Source organism: Pygocentrus nattereri, chromosome 4, assembly GCF_015220715.1.
Source record: "Pygocentrus nattereri isolate fPygNat1 chromosome 4, fPygNat1.pri, whole genome shotgun sequence".
NCBI classification, from domain to species: Eukaryota; Metazoa; Chordata; class Actinopteri; order Characiformes; family Serrasalmidae; genus Pygocentrus; species Pygocentrus nattereri.
This window is the reverse complement of record NC_051214.1, coordinates 23,007,564-23,034,809: the sequence shown is the minus strand read 5'-3', so window position 1 is coordinate 23,034,809 and position 27,246 is coordinate 23,007,564. Positions and strand designations below refer to the sequence as shown.

The following is a 27,246-nucleotide window of genomic DNA, read 5'->3' as shown; positions in this document are numbered from 1 at the left end:
TTTCTTTACTAAAGAACCCTTGAAGCACCATCTTTTTTAAGTGTGTCGTAAATTCTTGTAAATGGCCACATTTCAGTTGGAAGTGTACTCAAACATGTTGGGTGTTCTGAATGTTTTCATCTCCTGTTAATCAGAACTGAACACTAATTTCACAGTGATGAGTTGACCACTGAACCTGTAGAGGGCATCTGTGAGCTTTTTAATGTTGGTAGCAACAGCCAAAAGATCATATAACGGTTAAAAGCATCCAGAGCTTAATAATTAATCAACCTTTACCTGATTGGTCAACAAACAGTTAACACCTAATTTAGAAAAGACCTTAATAACACATCATAAAAAATACATTTATACCATGTTACATTTCAATTCACCAGGGCATTGTTATTTGCTGGTTAATAGTTAATGAATTGTGTAACAGGTATTTCTGAGACATCTGTAAACTGTAGAAGTTTTAAAAAGTCAACCAATTATGGAGGTGGGTTATTTAAACTTAATTTGAATAATTTGAGTCACACAATAAAGTGGAAATTCATTTCATAGCTTTGTCACACAAACTCTTCAAGTAATCAAGCAAATGAATTCAAATGAATCTTTTTAAGTGGAATCCTCTTCATCACTGGTCTTTTCTGAGTATGTTCTTATCTAAAATCAACCTAGTTTTGTGGGGTGCACTAAGTATTGGTAACTGTATCTGAGATGCTTGAAGATGAAACTGCAGAGGATCCACTTGATACGTTGTATCCATCTGAAAAAGGAGAAGCACAGATTAGAAGGGTGGCATAACAATCTCAATACATGTGAGCAAGAGCCTACACTACTGGGCTAATGTGCTAATAGAAAGAGTAATGAAGAGGCCTTGAACGAGTGTGTATGCCACTGATCAACGGGTGTGGTATGAAAATATGAGAACGTCTATATATTGGGTCCTAAATTGTTAAGAGAAACTACTAAACTTCAATAATGAATTAAATGTTTTTGCAATTTACAGAGGGCAAAAGGTTTAAGCTTAAGCCTAAATGTTTATACTACTGTGTGTAGCAACCCTCTCAATCCCATAACACTGAATTTTATCTCATGAGGTGAAAATGCTATTGTATCCAACAATTTACAAAACACATTTAAACAAAAAAATAAACCATTCATAATGGATAGTGTAATATACAGGGAGGTTTAAAAGGATCTGTCTGATTTCAAAATGATTTATTTCACTTGTAAGTCATTACAAACAAAATAGGCTGTAAGGGCTTTACTGGCTGGAAAAAAACAAGTGTTTATAAACAACCATTAAATATTGATCTAGCAAAAAATTACAACAGTGAGCTAAACTTGATATTGCGGCAGCTTTATGGCAGCCAGAGCTGCATCGAGAATATTGGGCTGCGAGGAATACAGGAGAATGGGAAGGGTCTATGCCTTGTCAGTTTATTGCAGATGTCTTACATGACAGAAAGAGCACAATGCATCCCGAAACCCAGAGATGAAGAGAAGCCTACACTCTCAGAAAAAAAAAGGTACAACACTGTCACTGGGGCAGTACCCTTTTTGTCACTGTGGTGGGACCCTCAGGGGTAATCTCAGTACCTTTAGTCAGGGAACATAATTGTACCAGAATCCATTGAAATTATATTTTCTAAGTTGTCCTGACTCCACACACTCCGCCTCATCTCCAGGCTTTTTGTTTTATTGTTCTGTTTGAAACATTAGTTTATAAAAAGATACAAATGTCTACTTTTCCACTAGGAAAAACTTAATTAAGGAACACAGTTGTACCTTAAAACCGCTTATGGTACACTTACATTGTTTGTACCTTGATGAACGAATCATGTACCTGCATGATACGTTTATTTCTAATGGTGTAGAGCTTTTTTAAACAAATGAACTGTTAGGGTGTGAGGGATGACCTGCTCTGTAAAGCTAGCCAGAAAGGGCAGCTGATACGCTGTGGATGGTGAGTGTTTACTTTCCATGTTATTTCTTACATCTTTGAGGATCCTGATTTGGTGCTAGGCTTCACTCAGAAATGATGTTTTATGCCTCATGTCAGACAATACTTTGGAAACAGGTGCTGTTGAGCCTGATTCGGTGTATTAGGTGTATTCGGTGTATATTCGGTGTATTCGTTGTATGACATACACCCTCTGAGCACTTTATTAGGAACACATACACCTACTCATTCATTCAATTATCTAATCAGTCAATCATGTGGCAGCAGCGCAGTGTAAGAAATCAAGCCATGCCAGCAGCTTCAGGTGATGTTCAAAGCAACCATCAAAATGGAGGGAAAATGTTCTCTCAGTAATTTTGACCATGGGATGATTTTCAGTGTGAGACAGGCTGGTTTGAATATTTCTATAACTGCTGATCTCCTGGGATTTTCAGGCACAGCAGTCTCTAGAATTTATCCAGACTGATGCAATAAAGAGAAAGCGTCCAGTGAGCAGTAGATATGTAGAAGGAAAATGCCTTGTTTGATGGAAGAGGTCAGACTGTAGACTGTCGAGCTGTCAGAATGTAATGTAGCGTGGGCTGATAAATCTTAGTTCTGCTGAAGCACACAGACAGGTTCAGAATTTAGCATCAACAGGAGGAATCCATGGACCCAGCCTTCCTCATGTCAACAGCCCAGGCTAGTAGATGTGGTGTGATGGTGTGGGGAATGTTTTCTTGGCTTGAATGCCACAGCCTATTTGAGTAATGTTGCTGACCATGTGTGGCCACAATTTACCCTTTTAATGGCTACTTCCAGCATGATGTCATGAATCAAGAAGATATCTAAAACTCATTTTATGAATATGACGATGAGTTCAACGCTCTTCAGTGGCCTTCCCAGTCACTGGATCGGAATCCAGCAGAGCACCTTTGGGATGTGGTAGAATGGGACATTGGCAGCATGAAGGTGCACCTCAGAAATCTGCAGGAATTGCATGATTCAATCATGTCAACATGGACCAAAATCTAAGAGGAATGTTTCCAATATCTTGTGGAATCCATGCCATAAAGAATTAAGGCTGTTTTGAGAGCAAAATGAGGCCCTAACCAGTATTTGTATAGTGTTCTTAATAAGGCAAGTATAAATGCTTTCAGTTGTTTAGCATCACTTTCCCTCTTTTTTTCTCCTTTTGGTCTGCACATCGACCTACTTTGTAAGGGAATCTTTTCTAAGAATATGACTAAAAAGTCATACAGTTAATGACCTGGTATGTAAAGTATTAAATCATTTTAATAAATGTAATAAGGTACTTTAGCATCTTCAGCACATTAAGAAAGATGTTGCTCTTTCAACTGAGACTTCAGTTGATTAAGTTTTCCATTCAAAATTTCAAGCCAAGTTCAGAAGACCTGCAAATTTGATAAATCAAGCGTGAATGTGTATTTTATAATTTCTCAAATTAGTGCCCCCAGAACTGCTAGAATTAAAAATACCTGAGAGGATAATTTGGGCATGGAGCTGTCAGAGGAGGTGCAATTTTGAGAACACACTCCTACTCAACCTGTGCTAGACATATTCTGCTCCAATTTAAAGATGGTACACGGCATGCATTTATCAAAATTTACGCTCGCCAAAATCTTCCCCGACACTGATCCCATCTGTGACTTCCGTAATCAAACATGTGCTATACCGTTTCATATGTTTTGGCTCTCTCCTTCTTCTCAATTATATTGGATCTCTATTTTTAGGGCTTTATCTGATTTTTTCAGATTTTTCTGTGCGCATTTTCTGATCTGGAACCCACTCGACCTCCTGATTACTGACGTAAAAACATAATACCCATCTTAGTCTGACAGCCAGTCTGACACAATAGCACATTCTTAGCTTAATATTAATAAATGGGAAGAGCTGCTATTCTCCTCTTTTTGGCCACTGGATAAGAGACATGATGCAGTTCCTCACACTAGAAAAAACTATGTATAAAAAGTGAGGGTCAAATGATTTTACACCTCCTGGAAACCACATCTGTCTTATGTGGATGGCCTTTCACTTCTTCCCATTTTATAACACTGTATATTTACATATTTATTTCTCTTTTCCTGTGTTACTGATGAGTCTGTTTTATTGTTTTGCATACTAACTCAATGATTAATGCTACTCTACTTTGTTACCTGTACAAAGCAATAAATCATACCTTGCTCAACCCCCCCCTCCTCCCAAAAAAAAAAAACCCAAAAAACTTTGTAATCAACCATTATTTTGAGCTCTACTGTAGCAAATCTTGCGAATCTGTGCTTATGAACCCGAATATTCAGCATATCAATTTTTAAACTCATTTGGAGCATTAACTGGGCCACCTCATGTTTAACTGCTAATTGGCAGCTATTACTTTGAATGATGTTATCAACAGACTAAATAAATTATATTAAATACTAAATTATATTACATACTACATTATAAAATACTATTTTTTCAAACAAGAAGTGCATTTAATTGAATTAATGAAACAGGGGCTAATGTCTGATGATGATTATGCTGGTAAGTTACAGTAATAATCGTTTGTAGTAAATAATTGTAGTCAACTGCTAGTCTTGTAACTTACTCCGACCGCCTCTCAGCCCACTTGAAGATGATGGGCCTGCACTTGTGCTCTGTAATTTAGAAAAAAGCAAAAGAAGAATTATTAAATGACAAGTACATAAACTGCATATCTGAGTGAAGAACAAGACTTGTTATGAGGAGGAATTTACCCTTGTAAAGCTAAGATTCTTAAGATTCTGTAGTTTCAACCGTTCTGCCAGTGCTTTACGGATCTGTGATCAAAAAACAAATCGCCCCAAAGTTACGTGAATTTTAAAATGCACATTGAGTCAAAATTTGAGAATTTTTTTGAAAGAAATTTGAGGAATTGCAAAGCGTGTCATAGCCCAATTAGAATTCATACCTTACTGTCCAGCAGAATTCCAAATACCAAAACAAAGAAACCCTTTGAATAGATAAATGAGAACTTGTTCATTAAACAGGCAATCTAACAGAAATGTATGTTAGCTACTATTTGCATTAATGTTCTTCCAGTTACAACAAAAATACTTTAGTACCTGCAGTGAATTGAGGAGTGCAAACACAATGTGAATCCCTAAAGCAGGTGTCACCATGGTCCCGATGCCGAATGCCCAGGTCAGACCAAAGAGAGGGGTTAAAATGGCCAGACATTTGGCAATCATCATTAAGGGATGTTTCTCATCTGGCTGAGAGACGTTACCAACTCCCCTCCTTATCATTTTAAATAACACCACAACAAGCACCAGGAAGTTTATAGCTACAATAGTCAGAGCAGGAATCACAAACGCCAGGAGGGCCTTAGTTTTGAACCAGTTCAGCCAACAGACGTTCCGTTCCTGGACATATCCTTCAACTCCAGCTGTTACTGCCACAGTGATGACAGCTATGAGTAAAGGGGACCCATAGCCAACAGAGAATGCTATGGCCAACATAATGGACTTAGACATTCTACCAAACACCATAATGGTGCGGTAGAGGAGCAGGAGCGCTGAGAATAACATCCAGAAGAAGAGAGCAAGGTAAAAGAAGTGCATGAAGAATGTTGCTGTACTGCAGGGACCCACTGGTGTTGGTTCTCCGTCTTTAACAATAGCTGCTGCAATGATGAAGCATATGTCTGCAATCAGGAGGGACAGAGCGATGTTGACTATGGAGACGTGGCGCATGTAGGCTGTGTCATTCCTGGTCAATGGCTTCCATACGATGATCTCAATAATGAGGGCCAAAATTAAGCAGATTATGGAAATGCCGACACAGATGAAAGTTATAAAGGCTAAGGCAAGACTGTCCACAAAAAATGGTGACATCAGGATTGAGAATGAGGTTGTGTGGTTGCATTCACACTTAAACTTGCCAGTTTGATTCACTAAAGGCTTTATTTCACATCCAGTTGAGTCCCATCCTCCAATCTCATCCAAAAGACTGAAGTTCCAAAAGACACACTGAGGGCTTCTCAGTGACTCATTTTTAACATCAAAGATAAGAGAGATGTTGTAAACAGTATTGTTCACGATGACCGCCACCACATCTCCATTGATAGTAGTGTCAGTTTTACTGTTATTTGTACTGTCATTTTTACTGGCATTTTTATTATCATTGTAAGTTGCATTTCGAACAGACAAGACATTGTCATAGGCTGAGAAAACTATGGTGGTGATCATAGTCTGTCCTGTAAGCTCTGGGATATCTATCTGTGTAGTGGAATTTACTCCAAATGTTCCAAAAAATGAACCAGAAGTTTTAGTTCTGTCCAGCTGAGTGCTGTTTGTTGTTATCGTAAAATTGTCATCTGTGAGTCTGCCTCCAATTTTTTCAGCAGACTTCAGAAGATCAGAGCTTGTCTCCTGAGTTGTACTGTTTTGGTTTAACTTCTCCCAGGTTTTCTGCGTTGCTGTTGTTGAAATGGCATCTGATGTTTTCAGAAAATCCTATATATTGAAATATTATGTTATCTACACATTTTTCAGAATAAAGAAAATACATAACCACAAACCAGCAACAAGTGAGTATATAAGAGACATTCTTTAAAGTACAGCTTATGTAGACTTTAATGTTAGTTAATATCAGTAAACAAATCAATAAAGTTAATTTTAGTAAGTTCATTGCAATATACTGAGGGTTTGTACACTTTTTAAACATTGAAATTCCATGACTTTTCCATAACATAGAATGAAATTTCCATGCCATGCATTTAGCATAGTGCTGGGTGATATCGTCTATACATTAAATACATTTCTAAGGAAACTTAGAAAGCACAAGCTTTTATGATCAACTTTAATATCACTTGATAATGACACTGTGATACGTATGCACTAATTTAAAATATAGACAGCTGTTCTGAAAGAGAAAAAAGACTTACATTATATAAATATTAAATCAATATTTATATGTCAAAATAAAGTTTGAATGGAATGACTGCAAGTGAAACTGAAATCTGCCCTATATACAAGTATCTGTACAAGGTTCAACACTCCAACCTCTGAGAACGGATCGGTAATTTTGCTAAGCGCATTCATGTGTCAGAATTTCAAAGTCTGTATATTTTGTTTGCATATTTTGTTTTGACTCATTTGTCATCTCATATTCCCATGTGCAAACAAGACCATCAGTTTCATTTGTAAAGAAAGGTTGGTGACACTTTACTGTAGGGTTCTGTTCATAAGGCAACATGACACCTACATAAGCTTGTCATAACAACTGACATAACCCTATATAAATGTTTATAAATGCTTATACTAATAAGCATCATCGGTCATAAAGACAACGTTGGCTAACTTTGATTAAAACTGGCAAATGTAACCTTTATAGCAAATTACACCTACTGGAATAAGCATTTATAAACATTTATGCAGGGTTATGTCAGTTTTCATGAGAAGCTTATGTAGGTGTCAAAGCCTTATATTATCCTGTAGTAAAGTGTTACCGAAAGTGTTATCCTCTGGTCACAACACAACACAGACGTGTTGTTCATGCTCACAAACCATGATTAGGTGGACATCGTTCTCCATTTCATTAAGTTTAGTTAGAAATAAAATGAGTTAATAACAAAGACAAATTTATTTAGTCAGACAAATGAGTTATCTAACTGAAGTTCAATTTGTGAGGGATTAGTTTTACCTGTTGTGGGGAGGTAATGTATGTAACAAGCTACCAGTGTTTCTCAGTGATTTTAGTTGTTTAAATCCCCAATGTCTGTGATATTTGACACAATTTTTTCAGCATTTACGAGCAAAATGTAACGAGAGTCCGTTCACAATTTTGAGCACCCAGAGTAAAACAAAGATTATATAAAACCAAATCAGTGAAAGTACCTCAACAGTCAGCTCATCATTTCTTAATGTAGCTGCAGCATGATGTGTTTATTTAGCCGCTCCGGTACAGGGTGTCACACAAGACTCTACAGACGGTGCGCAAACCTGAAGTGAGCACTGTAGCACTTGGTCACTCCATTTTCTCTGTGATATGAGATCAACAAAGTCTTGGGCCATGGGCCATGTGTGCACTGAGCTCCAAGTTACAAAACTTCAGAGGTGCATGACCAAGTGTGTGATACGGAGGCGCGCCACTTGCAAACCGTCAAGTACAAACCTGGCTTGACTCACAGTGAAGAAGCTAAACACATGTCTTAGTATAAGAAGCACTTAAATTTGCCTTGTTAATTCAATTCAGTATTCAAGTGCGAATCTTCCACATCACCCACGTCCTGAATGTTACACCTTAGCTAGCCAAGATTCACATTAACAATATGCTAGTAAAGCTAGTCCCCTGCAGATTCATTAGTTTTGGGGCTTTTTTGCGATCTAGACTCTAAAGTGCTTTGAATTTGATGGTGATGAACAGTATGGAAAATCCAGGAAATTCAATGATATTTCCAGCACTTATTCATTTCCATGACTGTTCTAGGCCTGGAAAAGCTCATTTCTATATTCCATGACTTTTCCAGGATTTTCATGACTGTACAAACCCTGTATATGGCAAACAGCATATATGTTCAATTCAGACAGGTTAAAATGGTAAAAATATATACATACCGTCATGATGGACTTGTCAACTATAAATGACTGTGACACATTGGCAATAACTGCCATTAGGTAGACAACGGTTAAGATATTCAGTTCAGAGTTTGCTATCTTAGCAGAATTGGATTCGGTGGCATTCCGGAGGTCAGCTGTAAACTGTGGGACGTCTGCAACTTGTAAATTCTACAGAAAAGCACATTTTATCTGATATGTATTAGTTATTTTTTGTACGGAAAATAAACAAACATTCAGAGCAGAACTGTACTACCTTAGATTTGTCTAGCAGTTCTTGAAGAACACGCAAGATGCAGGTATTTTCCACCACATTCCAGACACCGCTGCCTGTTGTGTTAGATACACAGCGAGCTGTCACAGTGCCAATGCTATCCGCATCACAAGGGCTCGTCTTTAGGTCACCTAATTCTCCAGCTCCATATTGTGCATTGTAGCAGGCCATTCCTTGGGGGAGTGGGGGGGGGGGGGGGGGGGGGGGGTGTTCGGGGGGCACACACAAATGATTACACAAGGTGGCAAAAAGAAACTGTCTAAAAATGATCATATCTAAGCAGTCAGCAGATAACTCACTTTTTCCAGTTACAGTAATAGTGACGTTGTTTGAACTGTAAAGGTTTTCATTGAGGTCATAGACTTCCCACAGGAACGTCAGAATTTGGTCCTTACAGGCCGCTTCACTGATACCTGGGTACGTATATGTGCTGCAGCCTATCTTTAGTTCTGTGCAAAGAGTAATCGGCTTATGAAAACAAACCTGTAACATCATTAGAAGGGTTATGGTATTTTTTTTTACTTTTTAACAAAACCAAATAAAAAACTTATTGGCACCCAAAGAAATTCTTATAAACACATTTAAGTAATGAATGTTCCATTTGTAGTTCATCTTTTTTTAAAATCCACCAGAGATAGTGAACGAGACAACGGCAGTGAGAACCGCATTTGCAGAAAGTTAGCTAACTATTACACATAACTACCAAGGTTGTTCTGGTTGAATTTATATTGTTTGTTAAAAAAATGTCTAGCTGCAATTACTACTGTAACATATTATGTATTTAACAGATAAGTATTGTGGAATATTTTAACAAGTAGTAGAAAACATCAGGGTATTTGAAGCTTTAGTACCCTGATGTGTGTAAATTTATAGTGCCATAAGTGCTTTGCAGCCATTAAGCTAGCGTAAATCTTACTAAAATAAAAGCAGAAAAAACGGCCATTACATATATGGCCATATATCTGTGGAAAGCACTGTGCTGTACTAAGGGGTTGTCTCTGGTTGCTTGCTCTGCGTTCTCCAATTTTAGCAAATATGAAACTCAGTTCTGATATGTTTGGCTAAAGGAGGCTACACAAAGTACTAAATGTAGTAGTGCCAATAATTATGACACACATTTTCGTAACAAAAAAGAAAGAAAAAAAAAACCATTTAGACTAAATTTACCAAAACATATCTAACCAAGATGATGTCTTTGTCAATATAATTATAGAGCTGGATATACAAGGTTACATGGCATCATAAATATTATTATGACACCACTACTGCATATTTTAATTTACCACTATGCATTTTTATTTAAATAAAGACAACTGTAACACATCAAAATCTCTAGCTAAATAAAAGGTCAGTATTATAATACCAAAAAAACACTAAATAAATGAGAGGGGATGGTAGAAAAGTGTAAACCATTGTAAAGTACATTGACTCAGTTTCTCAAAACAACAGTTTAACTACATCATCTGGATTTGCAGATTTAAAACGACTCAAATCAAACAGAAAATGTATGAGCTGTTTGTGTGTGTGGGACCTGTTAGCGTCTGTAGTCCAGGTGAAGTGAACAGGCTCCACTTAGTCATGTAGCTGTTCTCAGCGCAGCACTCCAGTGTGATTGGTGATCCATCACAGTACACAGTTTTTGAGTTGGTCACTCTGATATTGGGCAATGGCTGAATTACTATCCTTTGCCAGATTATGTAGGGAATTGAGTTTAAGGTCGTTTTGCATGCATATTTACCTGTGAAGGCAAGGAGAATAAAATGAGTAAAATAATCCATTAAAAAATCTTCACTGCAAAGATCATTTGGTCCACTGTCTCATTTTTTAAAACATTAATAAACATCAGGTAACTTGGTAATGGTAGTACTAGCAAAGCTACGTTAAAAATGTCTTGTGAATTATCCATGTCTTACCCAGAGGTGGACGAAGTACACAAACCATGTACTTGAGTTAAAGTAGAGACCCAAGGTAAAATATTACTCCAGTAAATGTAGAAGTTCCTCCCTTTAGACCTCCACTTGAGTAAAAGTACTAAAGTATTTACCTTCAAATGTACTTAAGTATAAAGTAAAAGTACTAAAAGAGTAATTATGGCTCTGATGTCCTGTTATCATTTTTATAACAAGACTCGCTTCATGAACTCATTTCAGGTGAAAATCCTCCAGCGTCTCTCTTGGTAAACCAGTCTTTTAATAGAACGTCATTAATTAGTGACGCTGACGTCTATTAAAATGATCATAAGCACAAAACACTGAAGGTAAACAGTTTCCATCAGGGAGAACCGAGTGGCTCTGAAATCACTTTTTACACACAAGCAAAGTTTCAGTTTCAGATTTATTTACAACTTATTTCCAAGTTTAAGTTTAATAAAAACTGGCTTTAAACTCAGGATCATAAATGAGTTTCCTTTACTATGTTGATCTGTAGGTCTCTGTTCATAAACATAAACCAGCCCAAACTAATTTACTATAAAATGAAATGGTGTTTGTATAAATTCAGAAAAAAGCCACGTCAGTCACGACTGCATATGTGGACATATTTCTATATTGTGCTCTACACAAAGTTAGGTTAGTTCCATCATTTACATTACATTTTACATTACATTTACGGCATTTTGGCTGACGCTCTTATCCAGAGCGACTTACAATTTGATCATTTTACACAATTGGCCTGACTGCATGTCTTTTGGACTGTGGGAGGAAACCGGAGAACCCGGAGGAAACCCACGCAGACACGGGGAGAACATGCAAACTCCACACAGAGAGGACCCCGGTCGCCCGGCCGGGGAATCTAACCCAGGCCCTCCTTGCTGTGAGGCGACAGCGCTACCCACCACGCCACCATGCCGCCGTGGTGACGTATGTGCTCCCAAAATTTTACGCTGCTGCGCTGATGTTGAACTGTGTGCTGCACTGGGTTGGTATGACCAACAGGTCAAAACAAGCTCAGAACAAAGTGACCGCTGTGCCCTGATTGGTGCTCTTGCTTTGCTCTTCTTTTGTTTTGACAAAATGTTGATGTTGATGTTACGTTTTTATACACACAGAAACCAAAAGGAACGACAGATTTCTCAAAATGTAGTGGAGTGAAAGTAAAAAGTCACCCAAAAACGGAAAAACTTCAGTACAGATACATGAAAAAATACTTAAGTACAGAAACTAATTATATTTACTTAGTTACTGTCCACCACTGGACTTACCACTGTCCCGATCACTGGTGCTTTTCACAGTGTGTGTTTTCTCCTCAGTACTGGGACCAAGACTGTAATCATTGAAACTCCAGATTATTCCTCCAGTACTTAAGTCTGGAGGATTACAGGTCAAAACCAAATCATTGCCAGGATAAATGTTGCCTTTGCCTGGGTCGTATAAGCCACTTTCCACTAAAAAATAAGTCATACAAAGTCTGTCAGTGTGTCAATGTTTACTAATGGAAGTGCACTGTTAAGTACCAGAACATTTTACAACAATCTAGTTTGTTTTGTCAGAAATGCAGTACAGATTAAAGACTTCAATATATTAGGGTTATTCTCATGAACATTTTTTTTCTTGCATTTTTAACTGTTATTACTTTTTTTTAACTTGTTAGTTAGATGTTTATTTTCTACTCATAGTAAAACACAGCACAAAGTCTGATTAACTTCTTTCAACATCTTAGCACATATTTAACATACAGTGAATGTATACTACTTTTTTTTTATTTTTGATTTTGACCAGTTCTCTTAGTAATGTAACCTGTAAACTGTTTTTAAAGAAGAACTTTTGTTTTTCATGGCAAACTACAAAACAATAACATAAAACTACAACCTTGATTACCAGGCAAAAATACACATTTAGTTTGAGGAGGTATGCAATTTTAATTTCTTTTAAAATTTGTGGAAATTTTAAATACAACTGCTGAGTTATCATAAACTGTTCATCAATAAAATGACAGTATTGAGCCCTGATGTTATTTAACATGAATATAAAAAGAAAATGAAACAGGCAGAAGAAAATCAAGCTGATATGAATTGATTTTGACTAAAACCACAAAACATAATTAGAAATACACGTCTATTTGTGATAAACAATGCTATTGTTTATCATAATTCCTAAAACAACTGCTTGGTAAAAAAAAATAAAATACAGTTTCTGTGTATGTATTTTATCAGCAAACTCATATTTGGTGGCTGGAGTTTGCTTATTTAGTTTTGGTGGTACGAGGCTAATGTAGTTAAGTAATGGAAGCCAACAAATATCAAAAACATCACACACATACCTCAAACCATGGTGAGTTGTTGAGTAATCTCAAAGAAACTTGCTTATATGGTTTCTAACACTGTAACAGCCCATATTGTAAACTGTCCATATTGTCATGTGTAAAAATGGACAAAAGTATGCTGCAAGGTTAAAACAGCAGTCAGTCATTTTGAAGCTTGTGTACTTTGTAATTGACATCAGCATGTCACACAGTATAGGAAAAAACATGAACAAGCCTGAGATTACTTAATAGCTTGCTTGCATTTCTTGTTAGCTACATGAGCCCTGTGTCCACAAAACTAAATGAGTGAACTTCAGTGAACCAAACACCTCTTTGTTAACTGACCGCCTACACAGATTAACACAGATTACTTACAGGGCTCATAAGACAAATGCATTTTCTTGAAGGTGTAAGGCCTCAACTGCTTTTTGAATGAGGCACAATACAGGGCAGATGTCATTTACATATACCTGTCTTAAAGGCACAGTAACAAACACAGTCTGTTTGATTCTAAGAATTGAGGAGAGATTGGAAAATGATCACATAAAAAATCATTTTGACCATATTTATAGGATATAGGCCCTTTAACAATTGAATGGTTTGAGGCAAGTGTATGATGATTTAGACATGAATTTTGCTGTATATTACTTGTTAGCTGCATTTTACTTGTTAATGAAAAATTCAATACATTTAATAACTGTCTTTGCTGACTGCCTGCTTACATAACTTTTAAACAAAAGATTATGTATAGAAGTATATATATATATATATATATATATATATATATATATATATATATATACACACACATATACACACACACACACACACACACACACACACACACACACACACACACTTCTTTACACTTTATACGTTATTCTGAGTTGCTGTAATGTCCCATAGACTGTGTGTTTTGATACTTTACACTTGTAAATGGGCACCACCTACTGGCACTCTTCTGTATGTAGCTTAAGTACTGTGACTTTGTTTTATTTCTCTCTGTTGACAAGCATTTGAGAAGTACATATAGATTTAAAAGTGAATTAAGATTAATTTACTGTTAATCGCTTACTATGCATATCCAGAATTCCCTTGCTAATCTATTTTGCTGATACCATTAATATTTTTCTACTAGTTATCATGGACAATGCCTGTATTTAATATCTACTCAACTGAATAATTAGTCATTTCAATTTTGTTATACTCAGCTATGTTTCCATTTAAAATGTGACAGAGAATTGTTTTTCTCACAGTTTTTCCAGATTCCAAGTACTTTCAGCAAACAGAGATATACTGGAATCTCTTGTTGATGTGGTTATTGGAAAGTTTAGCTGCCCATCGGGCTAAGCAAGGCGCTTCAGTTAAGGACAGCACAGTTACGGTGATGAGTTTTGTGTGAACATTTGGTTAAAAAAAGGGAAATTTTAATTATTTGCATTATCAGTATTTCAAATATTTGCATGTTCCATAACAATGGACTACACATTTATTTTTAAAATGTTCCTTTTATTTAGTTTAACTATCAGTTCATGAGAATGACCCATTAGTGTAATTATTATGCACTATTGTTAAATGTCACTATCTTTTTAAATTATAAAAATAGAGTGAAAAAAAGAGTGAAAGAGAGAATTGCCATAACAATAAAAAGCGAAAACCTTACCAGTTTGAGCGAATGAATTTTCATTTACGCTATATCCTTTGTCTCTGAGAGCAGAAGCTAATTGTCTGTTTGCAGCACTAAAATCAAGTGTATTTCTTGTTGATGTAATAGTGAAGTCTGCTACCACACTGCCAGGCCTGATAAAATGAACAAAGAACATAATTTAGAGCAGAACTACATAGAACAACCATGTGATCAAATCCATTTGATTCTAATCAAAACATGGTATATATTTAGAAACGTTCAGTTATATCTATGGTTTCCAAATCCACAATTGTATTGGCTGTAATTAAAACAAATATCTTTAAATTAGAAATGAGATCTCTAGTAAACCCATTTATGATGGTTAAACTTTGTTGTGTGAAGATAAACAGTCTTACCTGAATTTAATAACTTTCACAGAACCAACTTTGTATGAAGAAAGTTTGCCACTGTAAGCACCGTCAACCTGAAAAATACTTTCTCTATTACTAACAGTTTTTGATAGACATGTTAAAGCATCCCAGCGACCCCGACGGAGAAGCGGCTTAGAAAGTGGATGGATGGATGGATGTAAAGCATTTAAATATATGTTATACTTACTGCACTTGTGATGTCTTTGCTGTACTGTTGGTACATTTGACTGTTTTTGTCCGTGAGTGTGTTGTCAAATGTTGTATCTATGGTCATTGATAAAGTTATAGTGTATTCTAAAAAGGAGTAAAATTAGAGTGAAATCAAAAAAGGAGGACAGACGAATGTTGCCACTCAAATTCAAGGACATCAAAAATGGTGTTCTCTTCCAACAAGCCTTCAGTATCTCAACACAGGAAACAAAAACCAGAGGCACCATGTCTGCCACTGCCAACAGACAATCACAAGTGTGATTTGGGATCCCTCCCTCCTATAACTAGTGGCAGCTCCCATGCCCATCCCTTCTCGTCCTGTTCCCCATTAAGACCGTAGTTTTCCTCAGCACTGACTTTACTGCCTGTTCAGCTTGGTTACAAGCAATGGTTGTTTCCAGCATACGACAAGCATTGCGAGTGTAAAAGATTTGGCTACTTAATATTTCAACTGTACTGTATTTTGTGTTGAATTGTATTTTGCTGCATGATGCCTGTTTTCTGATTTCTGTTTTTTTGTACCAGCTCTGAGTGGAGAGAGCACAGTACCCTAATGCTACTGACCAGATTATCTGACAGGCAGGTTCCCAGCTGCAAATACTGGGGTCTTCCAAACAGGTAGTCCAAGACACAGGCAATCATGGACTTATCCACCTGCATTTTATCCATTCTCTCCCCCCAACATGAGAGGTTGGATGGTATGGAATGCACTCATGCATGTAGTCAGAGAGGCAGATTTGTTCTAGTCCAATTGGGAATGCACTTTCTGCAGTAGATTAATAACAGGATCATCCATACCAACCTGCTGTTGATAAGCAAACTGCAGGGGTGCAGTAAAGGGCTGACCTGAGACCTGAGATGTGACAACACTAGTCCTTCCGTCACCTTCCTGACGTGGGATTAACAATCACTGCTCCTAAGTAATTCTTTATTCTGAAAAGCCTGCTTCTTCTTGTTCCACAATTGCTTTAGATCCTTGGTAAACCAATGTTCGGTGCTGGGAAAATAACACCAACCTGACTGGAACAATAGGGTCAGTGCAGAATTTGACATAATGGATGATGCAGTCTGTCATTTTGTTAATGTCTCCACCAGCTGATTCACACAACACCTCCCAGTCTGTGGTCTCAAAGCAGACCTGCAGCCTCTGGTGTCTTCTTTGTCAACGGTTGTCTTAAGACCACAGGCCAGTATGTGGGAGTTAGTAGAACCAGGTTGTGGTTCAATCTCCCCAGTGGAGGAAGGGCAGATGAACTGTAAGCATCCTTAACATTTGCATACAGAAGATCCAGCTCTCTGTTCTCCCTGATTGCACATTTAACAAACTGGTGGAACTTTGGTAAAGTGGTGGACAGTGAAACATAATTAAAATCCCCAAAGATAACCCCAGAGATGCTGTTGAGTCAGCATCTCACCATAGCCAAGAATATGAGCTCACACTGCTGGCGGAATGTAAACAGTTACAAAAGTGGTGATCATTCAGTCGACTTCGGACATGTATGAAATGGTGAGAAAAAGAGCTTACAGCTGTGGCAGCGGTTTTTGAAAGTAGCGGCAAAGACACCAGAGCATTTTAATATAAAATATATGGGTATGTTATATGCAAGTTCCTTTAAAGGCAAATTCAAGAAGATAGGCAAATATAAATTTAAAACATGGCTTTCAACCCCAGAGGGCTAATATTAAAATTAGCTTGTTAAGTCTGACACCATGCATGACGTAACGGCCATTTCCAGGTCCAAACGTTCCTTGATATTCCCCCAAACATAAAAAACAATGGTGAAACCTGTGAACCTTTTCACAATCGCTTAATTCTTTAGTGAGGCACCATTAAGAGTTAAAAAGGGATCTGAATTTTTTAACCTTCAATTCGGCTGTTAATATGTGATGTATCGACTTTCTGAAGTCTATTGCGCTGGCTGAGACTTTTACATTTTCAGCATGTGGCAGTGCTTTATCCCTTCTTGTTTGAGTAAGTCAGTCTAAAAAAAGTGAGTCTAAGTGAGTCTAAAAAAAATACTTAATTGTCATTCTAATGCTTTGGAACAGTAGTTGTAGGTGTGCTCTGTGTTAACGGTCCAGCTAAGACATTCCAATACAATACAATAAAGTCATTTTTATTTAAGCAGTGAACTGGTTTGGAAATTTTAGCTAGCTAATGCTCAATTGTCAATTGCCATAGAGCCTACTGGCACTTTGTTTTTTTTTTGTCTGAATTGTAACCTACCTTATCAACTGCAACCATTTCCTCTCTTCTTTCTCATCAAAAGAAAAGCGGTAGAATGAGTAGTTTTTGGGACTCAAATCTTTTGAATCAACAAGGGACACAACACTGCAAAGACAGCCTCAGCCAATTCAACAGAGGCTTGGACTTGGATGTGATGTATCGGCAGGTCAATACGTCACATCTTAACAAGCGGTAATGAAATATTGTACATGCTCACAAGCAGATGCATCAAGAAGTAACTTAAAAATGTTCTACATACAACGCCATATAGCTTAGTAGTTTATCTAATCAGCTGATTAGTGCCTATGTCATCTGCATGGTTATGGACTGAGATGTTGATTGATGTCAAACAAAACTCTGATATAAGAAAAATAGCTGACATGAATATGCATAACTTTTTGTATGCAGCAGTACCATCATCAAAAAGATGCTAGCTATGCTTTGAGAGTTTTTTCTTAGACATTTGTTCCAATATCTCTTGCCATTTCGTTACAATCATCATTAATTCAAGCTTAATACTGAAAAGAGCAAGTGGAATAAGCAGACTCTAAACCTTGTTAACCTTGTCAAGCTCAGATATCTGTGAAAAACGATGCCCAAAAGGAGAACCAAAACAATTAACTTTGGCTTTGAGCAATTTTGCTCTAAGGCAATGTTAATAACTCATGATTGGAGAGAAGGTCTCCATTTGTTCAGGTTCATTTATGTAGTTTTACATAATAACATTTAATAATAAGTAAAGAAAGGACAGGAAACATTTTAAATCATACCTGCTGGTGTGGCTGTGGTTGGAGTGGTACTGACCACTGTGATTGGCACTGGAACAATGACCTCTATGGTTGAAACTGGAGCACCGATCTTTATGGTCGTCTTAGGAGCACTGGTTTCTGGGGTAGTATCTGGAGCAATGGTTATTTCGATAGTATCTGGAGCAGTGGTCACTTTGGTAGTATCTGGAGCAGTGGTCACTTTGGTAGTATCTGGAGCAGTGGTCACTTTCGTAGAGTCTGGAGCAATGGTCACTTTCGTAGTGTCTGGAGCAGTGGTCACTTTCGTAGTGTCTGGAGCAGTGGTCACTTTGGTAGTACCTACAGCAGTGGTCCCTGTGGTCGTATTTGGAGCTGTGGTCCCTGTGGTCATGTCTGGAACAGTGGTCACTTTGGTAGTATCTAGAGCAGTGGTCCCTGGAGTAGTATTTGGAGCTGTGGTCCCTGTGCTAGTACTTGGAGTACTGGTCCCTGTGGCAGAAACAACAGAACTGTAAGATGTTGCAACAAAAGTACATGTCTGTCAAAACCTTTCTTTAGGAAGCACAGAGTTCATTAAGAAAGCGCAAAAGAAAAATTGTATAGGCCCAGTTATACCAGCTTACTGTGCATATGAGTCAATACAAGCTCTTGTGTGTAAACTGTTTGAACCTTGTTCAAATAAATTTCTTAATAAGGATTTCTTGCTCTTTCTACATACTAAAATTGGTCAATATGTTGCATGTTTGTACAAAATATATTTCCCCACAAAAAATATGCAAGTTGTAATGTGTTACCCAACATAAATAAAGGCAAACCTTTAAGCAAGTTAATCTTACTCTTGTGGAGACTTTATATACATGAAATAAATATGTCCTGTGAACTTGTCCACGAAATGGTTGAAGGCGTCTGCCAAATATTCAGTGGCTTTCAATATAAACTGAGCAGTCTGCATACTAAGTAGCACCAATCACAAAGTTTATTACATTTACATTTACGGCATTTGGCTGACGCTCTTATCCAGAGTGACTTACAGTTGGATCATTTTACACAGGGAGGCCAAGGCGGTGTTCGGATTCTTGCCCAAGGACTCTTATTGGTATAGTGTAGGGTGTTTGCCCAGGTGGGGATTGAACCCCAGTCTACAGTGTAGAAGGCAGAGGTGTTAATCACTACACTACACCAACCACACGTGGCTTGTTATGTGGCTTGTCCTATCTGCACTGATCATTTATAAAAAACTGTTGTTTCCCCATGTTCTCTCTGTTTGAGCCACAGATAAACTTCCATCCATCCATCCATCCATTTTCTAAGCCGCTTCTCCGTCAGGGTCGCAGGGGAGGGTGCTGGAGCCTATAGATAAACTTACCATAAGAAATCTAACCTATCAAGCATAACTGAGGTTTAAACTAGCTCCTCTGTCTGCCTGTTTGTTCATCTACTTTTCAGATATCTGCACCAGCATTTCCTGGAAGTACATCCAGCAGTAAAGTGAGGCTTTGCTGCTTCAGTGCCTAGGTGACCTGATATGGAACCAAGAATTCTGCTCTCTACCACAACATCCTGCATGAGAATGTCTGATCAATGGTCTGTCAACAGAAGCTCAACTGCAGTTAGATTATGCAGCAAGACAAAAAGCCAAAGCACAAGAGGAAATCCACCCTGAGTGGCTCAAAGGAAACTAAATTAAGGTTGTGGAGTGACTTCACTTAAACCCCACTGAGACACTGTGGCAATACAACTGATATCAAGTCATTTTGCAAAGAAGAGTGTGCCAAAATTCTTCCAAAGCAATTTGAACTGATATCCACTTGTAGGCATCTTTAGTTGTTGCACCTAAAGGTGGCATGTCAAGTTATTACTTTCACATGGTTGGTACAGGTGTTGCAAAACGTTTTATTCCCTTAAGAAATGAAATTATGCTTCTGGGCATAGTTAATTTTTTTTGATTATCATGTTTTTGTGCAGTGAGCTGTTGTTTTAAGTGTACTTTGACGTGCCGGGGGACCGGAAAAGGTATACTATAAAAGGTACATAAGATATTTTGCCACAGTAGAAGACGCTCTTTTCCAAAGTCAAATTTGTCGGGACTGATATGTGAACTGTCAATAGAGATTTGATCAAGATGTAAAATACACTGGATCCTGTGATTGAGGCGCTTTGGGGGGTATTGCTTTATGATATCATTATTCTGTATGGCTGATAGTGATACTGTATTTAAGGGTTTGTTTTTCTTTTCCAGCTCCAGCCCCCCTGAGCTAATTATGCACTTGTTTCCTCTCACATACATACATGTTGAAGTTAAAATATTAAGTCTGTGTTCTGTAAACTTGGATTATGTACTTGTCTACTTATTTCCTGTGACTCAGGAAATCCAGAATAGAATATTTCAGACTGCGACTAGGGTGTGTGTTTGGATTCTTCACAAATGTTTTTCTTAATAATTCTTTTTCACATTACATATCTTGTAACTGTTTTTCAGGATTCCAAAACTAAAGCATGGTTGAGAACACAGGAACCAGGAATTGCTATTTACCTATTGGTGATGAAATTGGGCATGCTGTGAAGTCTGTAAAACAAAAATAAGACAGTTATTCAAAAAGTATCGTAAAGCCCTAAATACTGTTCTGTGAGATTGCTTATCATGAATAAAGTATATTTGAAGTTTCAATCCAAAATGTTGTAAATCCATTTGTAATGATATTAGATATAAAAAGTTTTAAGGAAAAAAAAATAAAAGCAACAAAAAACAGCTGACACATAATGGAAAAGACACATCTTATTACTATTTCCATATTCCTCTATTAAAATGGTAATTATAATGTAGTGTTGATTTTTCTTCTATGCAGAGCCCACTCCTCCCAACATCCAAAAAAAAACTCTTGAAAGTGGATCAAAATCTTTGGAACAAAAAGAAGACAGTGAATCAAATACTACCCAGAAAGTACCTTAAACCCCATGTTTACATTTAATAAATCACATGTAATATTTATTGCTGGAAAGTAAAAGTAAAATGAAGAAAGACCATGACTGCTTTACCAAGACTCCAACTGGATCTAATGGAATTACTTTAAAACACGTTAAGATGGGGGTTGAAAACCATAAAGCTTTTCTTACTGGTCAGCTCTGTCATTGGTTGGCAGAACTGTCCATCATTTGGAACGGCTCTGATGCATCCACATGTGACATTGTTAATGTTGTCACAGGGTCCATACGCTGCGCACTTGTTACACGGCCAGAAATACTGATCCTCACACCGGCACTGGTATCCAGTATTATTCAGAAGACACACTGTGAATTAACAGAAACACACAAAAGTGCTTAAATAAGGACAAAACTGGACCATTGTGCTTGTTGCTCCATGTACATTATGACTTTGAAAGGCACTATAGGGAGTAGAAAAAAAAAAACAAGAAAAAGTCTTTTTAAATAATATATAGTATCATTCTGGGAAAATGACCAAGAGACTCAAGGCAGAATGAGAAATACAAATAAAAAAGCACTCATATTAGACAATGCTAAAACGTAACGCCTACCAAGATGTTTGAGATTTTATAACAGTGAGTCTGAGCACAGACAGAGAGGACCGTTACCTGTAGTGATGTTGACTTCAGTGATCTGAATGTCACTTATTCCGAAGGGTAAACTGAGGTACTTCAGAAAAGTTCTCAGCTGAGTAAGCACTGCTGCATCCACTGTGTCAATCTCAATCTCAACCACATATTCAGTGGGAGAGGAAGGTGCTGTAAACAACATTATTTAGAATGAAATTGCATTAATATGACTAAAGTGATGAAGTAAAACTTTCACTCGCACAGCTTGTCATTAATAATTATATGGTGGGAGCTGATGTTTTTGCTCTGCTCCAGTCAACTGGTTAAAATGTAAATGATCGTATTTCAGCAACGTTTCTTAGTTTCATAACAAAGTTAACCCAAGCTAACAGCATAGCGTAACCACAAGAGTGGGCAGTGGTGGGATTGGGATTGTGGGAGGGGAAAGTCTGTGCTACTAATTTGCATAATGATTAAACGTTTTTTAATATTTCATTCAAAATAGACTGGTTTTATGTCATACAAAGATTTCAGTCAACACAGTTTCTCTCACATGTCTTAATTCCAATAAGACACTAATAAAAGTTTTTAATGCTAAAGAAAATGATATTGTCATTAAATTCCACACTACACCATGGAATCAGACTGTTACATTTGAGGAATTGGTATTTACCTGTTGGCGAGGGAGTTGGGCATGCTGTGATGTCTATAAAACACAGAGAAGACACCAAATCAAGTCCTGTAAAGTGTCTTTAACCCTTTCATGTGGATTATTTGACATCAATAAAGAGCATATAACTTCCATTACAAGAGGCAATAAAAGATGAGAAACGGAGCATAACGACACTGCAAAGAATCCAGCTAGACTGAGTAGTATTACTGCAAAATATGAGATTAACATAAGGACATAACCATCAGAAGAGTAAGAAACTTGGCTTACTGGTCAGCTCCGTCATTGGTTGGCAGAACTGTCCATCATTTGGAACGGCTCTGATGCATCCACATGTGACATTGTTAATGTTGTCACAGGGTCCATACGCTGCGCACTTGTTACACGGCCAGAAATACTGATCCTCACACTGGCACTGGTATCCAGTATTATTCAGAAGACACACTGTGAATTAACAGAAACACACAAAAGTGCTTAAATAAGGACAAAACTGGACCATTGTGCTTGTTGCTCCATGTACATTATGACTTTGAAAGGCACTATAGGAAGAAGAAAAAAAAAACAAGAAAAAGTCTTTTTAAATAATATATAGTATCATTCTGGGAAAATTACCAAGAGACTCAAGGCAGAATGAGAAATACAAATAAAAAAGCACTCATATTAGACAATGCTAAAACGTAACGCCTACCAAGATGTTTGAGATTTTATAACAGTGAGTCTGAGCACAGACAGAGAGGACCGTTACCTGTAGTGATGTTGACTTCAGTGATCTGAATGTCACTTATTCCGAAGGGTAAACTGAGGTACTTCAGAAAAGTTCTCAGCTGAGTAAGCACTGCTGCATCCACTGTGTCAATCTCAATCTCAACCACATATTCAGTGGGAGAGGAAGGTGCTGTAAACAACATTATTTAGAATGAAATTGCATTAATATGACTAAAGTGATGAAGTAAAACTTTCACTCGCACAGCTTGTCATTAATAATTATATGGTGGGAGCTGATGTTTTTGCTCTGCTCCAGTCAACTGGTTAAAATGTAAATGATCGTATTTCAGCAACGTTTCTTAGTTTCATAACAAAGTTAACCCAAGCTAACAGCATAGCGTAACCACAAGAGTGGGCAGTGGTGGGATTGGGATTGTGGGAGGGGAAAGTCTGTGCTACTAATTTGCATAATGATTAAACGTTTTTTAATATTTCATTCAAAATAGACTGGTTTTATGTCATACAAAGATTTCAGTCAACACAGTTTCTCTCACATGTCTTAATTCCAATAAGACACTAATAAAAGTTTTTAATGCTAAAGAAAATGATATTGTCATTAAATTCCACACTACACCATGGAATCAGACTGTTACATTTGAGGAATTGGTATTTACCTGTTGGCGAGGGAGTTGGGCATGCTGTGATGTCTATAAAACACAGAGAAGACACCAAATCAAGTCCTGTAAAGTGTCTTTAACCCTTTCATGTGGATTATTTGACATCAATAAAGAGCATATAACTTCCATTACAAGAGGCAATAAAAGATGAGAAACGGAGCATAACGACACTGCAAAGAATCCAGCTAGACTGAGTAGTATTACTGCAAAATATGAGATTAACATAAGGACATAACCATCAGAAGTGTAAGAAACTTGGCTTACTGGTCAGCTCCGTCATTGGTTGGCAGAACTGTCCATCATTTGGAACGGCTCTGATGCATCCACATGTGACATTGTTAATGTTGTCACAGGGTCCATACGCTGCGCACTTGTTACACGGCCAGAAATACTGATCCTCACACTGGCACTGGTATCCAGTATTATTCAGAAGACACACTGTGAATTAACAGAAACACACAAAAGTGCTTAAATAAGGACAAAACTGGACCATTGTGCTTGTTGCTCCATGTACATTATGACTTTGAAAGGCACTATAGGGAGTAGAAAAAAAAAACAAGAAAAAGTCTTTTTAAATAATATATAGTATCATTCTGGGAAAATGACCAAGAGACTCAAGGCAGAATGAGAAATACAAATAAAAAAGCACTCATATTAGACAATGCTAAAACGTAACGCCTACCAAGATGTTTGAGATTTTATAACAGTGAGTCTGAGCACAGACAGAGAGGACCGTTACCTGTAGTGATGTTGACTTCAGTGATCTGAATGTCACTTATTCCGAAGGGTAAACTGAGGTACTTCAGAAAAGTTCTCAGCTGAGTAAGCACTGCTGCATCCACTGTGTCAATCTCAATCTCAACCACATATTCAGTGGGAGAGGAAGGTGCTGTAAACAACATTATTTAGAATGAAATTGCATTAATATGACTAAAGTGATGAAGTAAAACTTTCACTCGCACAGCTTGTCATTAATAATTATATGGTGGGAGCTGATGTTTTTGCTCTGCTCCAGTCAACTGGTTAAAATGTAAATGATCGTATTTCAGCAACGTTTCTTAGTTTCATAACAAAGTTAACCCAAGCTAACAGCATAGCGTAACCACAAGAGTGGGCAGTGGTGGGATTGGGATTGTGGGAGGGGAAAGTCTGTGCTACTAATTTGCATAATGATTAAACGTTTTTTAATATTTCATTCAAAATAGACTGGTTTTATGTCATACAAAGATTTCAGTCAACACAGTTTCTCTCACATGTCTTAATTCCAATAAGACACTAATAAAAGTTTTTAATGCTAAAGAAAATGATATTGTCATTAAATTCCACACTACACCATGGAATCAGACTGTTACATTTGAGGAATTGGTATTTACCTGTTGGCGAGGGAGTTGGGCATGCTGTGATGTCTATAAAACACAGAGAAGACACCAAATCAAGTCCTGTAAAGTGTCTTTAACCCTTTCATGTGGATTATTTGACATCAATAAAGAGCATATAACTTCCATTACAAGAGGCAATAAAAGATGAGAAATGGAGCATAACGACACTGCAAAGAATCCAGCTAGACTGAGTAGTATTACTGCAAAATATGAGATTAACATAAGGACATAACCATCAGAAGTGTAAGAAACTTGGCTTACTGGTCAGCTCCGTCATTGGTTGGCAGAACTGTCCATCATTTGGAACGGCTCTGATGCATCCACATGTGACATTGTTAATGTTGTCACAGGGTCCATACGCTGCGCACTTGTTACACGGCCAGAAATACTGATCCTCACACTGGCACTGGTATCCAGTATTATTCAGAAGACACACTGTGAATTAACAGAAACACACAAAAGTGCTTAAATAAGGACAAAACTGGACCATTGTGCTTGTTGCTCCATGTACATTATGACTTTGAAAGGCACTATAGGAAGAAGAAAAAAAAAAACAAGAAAAAGTCTTTTTAAATAATATATAGTATCATTCTGGGAAAATGACCAAGAGACTCAAGGCAGAATGAGAAATACAAATAAAAAAGCACTCATATTAGACAATGCTAAAACGTAACGCCTACCAAGATGTTTGAGATTTTATAACAGTGAGTCTGAGCACAGACAGAGAGGACCGTTACCTGTAGTGATGTTGACTTCAGTGATCTGAATGTCACTTATTCCGAAGGGTAAACTGAGGTACTTCAGAAAAGTTCTCAGCTGAGTAAGCACTGCTGCATCCACTGTGTCAATCTCAATCTCAACCACATATTCAGTGGGAGAGGAAGGTGCTGTAAACAACATTATTTAGAATGAAATTGCATTAATATGACTAAAGTGATGAAGTAAAACTTTCACTCGCACAGCTTGTCATTAATAATTATATGGTGGGAGCTGATGTTTTTGCTCTGCTCCAGTCAACTGGTTAAAATGTAAATGATCGTATTTCAGCAACGTTTTTTAGTTTCATAACAAAGTTAACCCAAGCTAACAGCATAGCGTAACCACAAGAGTGGGCAGTGGTGGGATTGGGATTGTGGGAGGGGAAAGTCTGTGCTACTAATTTGCATAATGATTAAACGATTTTTAATATTTCATTCAAAATAGACTGGTTTTATGTCATACAAAGATTTCAGTCAACACAGTTTCTCTCACATGTCTTAATTCCAATAAGACACTAATAAAAGTTTTTAATGCTAAAGAAAATGATATTGTCATTAAATTCCACACTACACCATGGAATCAGACTGTTACATTTGAGGAATTGGTATTTACCTGTTGGCGAGGGAGTTGGGCATGCTGTGATGTCTATAAAACACAGAGAAGACACCAAATCAAGTCCTGTAAAGTGTCTTTAACCCTTTCATGTGGATTATTTGACATCAATAAAGAGCATATAACTTCCATTACAAGAGGCAATAAAAGATGAGAAACGGAGCATAACGACACTGCAAAGAATCCAGCTAGACTGAGTAGTATTACTGCAAAATATGAGATTAACATAAGGACATAACCATCAGAAGTGTAAGAAACTTGGCTTACTGGTCAGCTCCGTCATTGGTTGGCAGAACTGTCCATCATTTGGAACGGCTCTGATGCATCCACATGTGACATTGTTAATGTTGTCACAGGGTCCATACGCTGCGCACTTGTTACACGGCCAGAAATACTGATCCTCACACCGGCACTGGTATCCAGTATTATTCAGAAGACACACTGTGAATTAACAGAAACACACAAAAGTGCTTAAATAAGGACAAAACTGGACCATTGTGCTTGTCGCTCCATGTACATTGTGCCTTTGAAAGAGAGTATATGAAGATTAAAAAAAAAAAAAAAAACACAAAATATTTTTTTTTTGTATAATTCTGGGAAAATTACCAAAAGC

The 27,246-nt window shown here is 37.3% G+C and overlaps 1 protein-coding gene across 1 annotated transcript; it reads right to left on the bottom strand.

The window, feature by feature from the left end:
- LOC108412949 (adhesion G protein-coupled receptor F5-like) lies at positions 1-27,027 on the bottom strand. Its single transcript, XM_037537739.1, has 28 exons — positions 26,901-27,027; positions 26,634-26,666; positions 26,000-26,149; positions 25,524-25,697; positions 25,257-25,289; positions 24,623-24,772; positions 24,148-24,321; positions 23,881-23,913; positions 23,247-23,396; positions 22,772-22,945; positions 22,505-22,537; positions 21,871-22,020; positions 21,395-21,568; positions 20,814-20,846; positions 18,302-18,769; positions 15,282-15,388; positions 15,080-15,147; positions 14,700-14,836; positions 11,997-12,179; positions 10,329-10,535; positions 9,097-9,246; positions 8,780-8,970; positions 8,524-8,694; positions 5,029-6,420; positions 4,875-4,916; positions 4,681-4,743; positions 4,533-4,581; positions 1-745 (listed from the first exon to the last, which is right to left on the bottom strand). The coding sequence occupies exons 1-28, from the start codon at positions 26,914-26,916 to the stop codon at positions 672-674; spliced, it is 4,779 nt and encodes a 1,592-aa protein (XP_037393636.1). The 5' UTR covers positions 26,917-27,027; the 3' UTR covers positions 1-671.
- Positions 27,028-27,246: the final 219 nt, after the last annotated feature.

Excerpts from the sequence above, each read along its gene's own strand:
- LOC108412949 (XM_037537739.1), bottom strand. Across the intron at positions 23,914-24,147 it reads ACCAATGACGGAGCTGACCA|ACATCACAGCATGCCCAACT; the intron begins GTAAGCCAAGTT and ends TGTGTTTTATAG. Across the intron at positions 22,021-22,504 it reads CCCAACTCCCTCGCCAACAG|CACCTTCCTCTCCCACTGAA; the intron begins GTAAATACCAAT and ends TGTTGTTTACAG.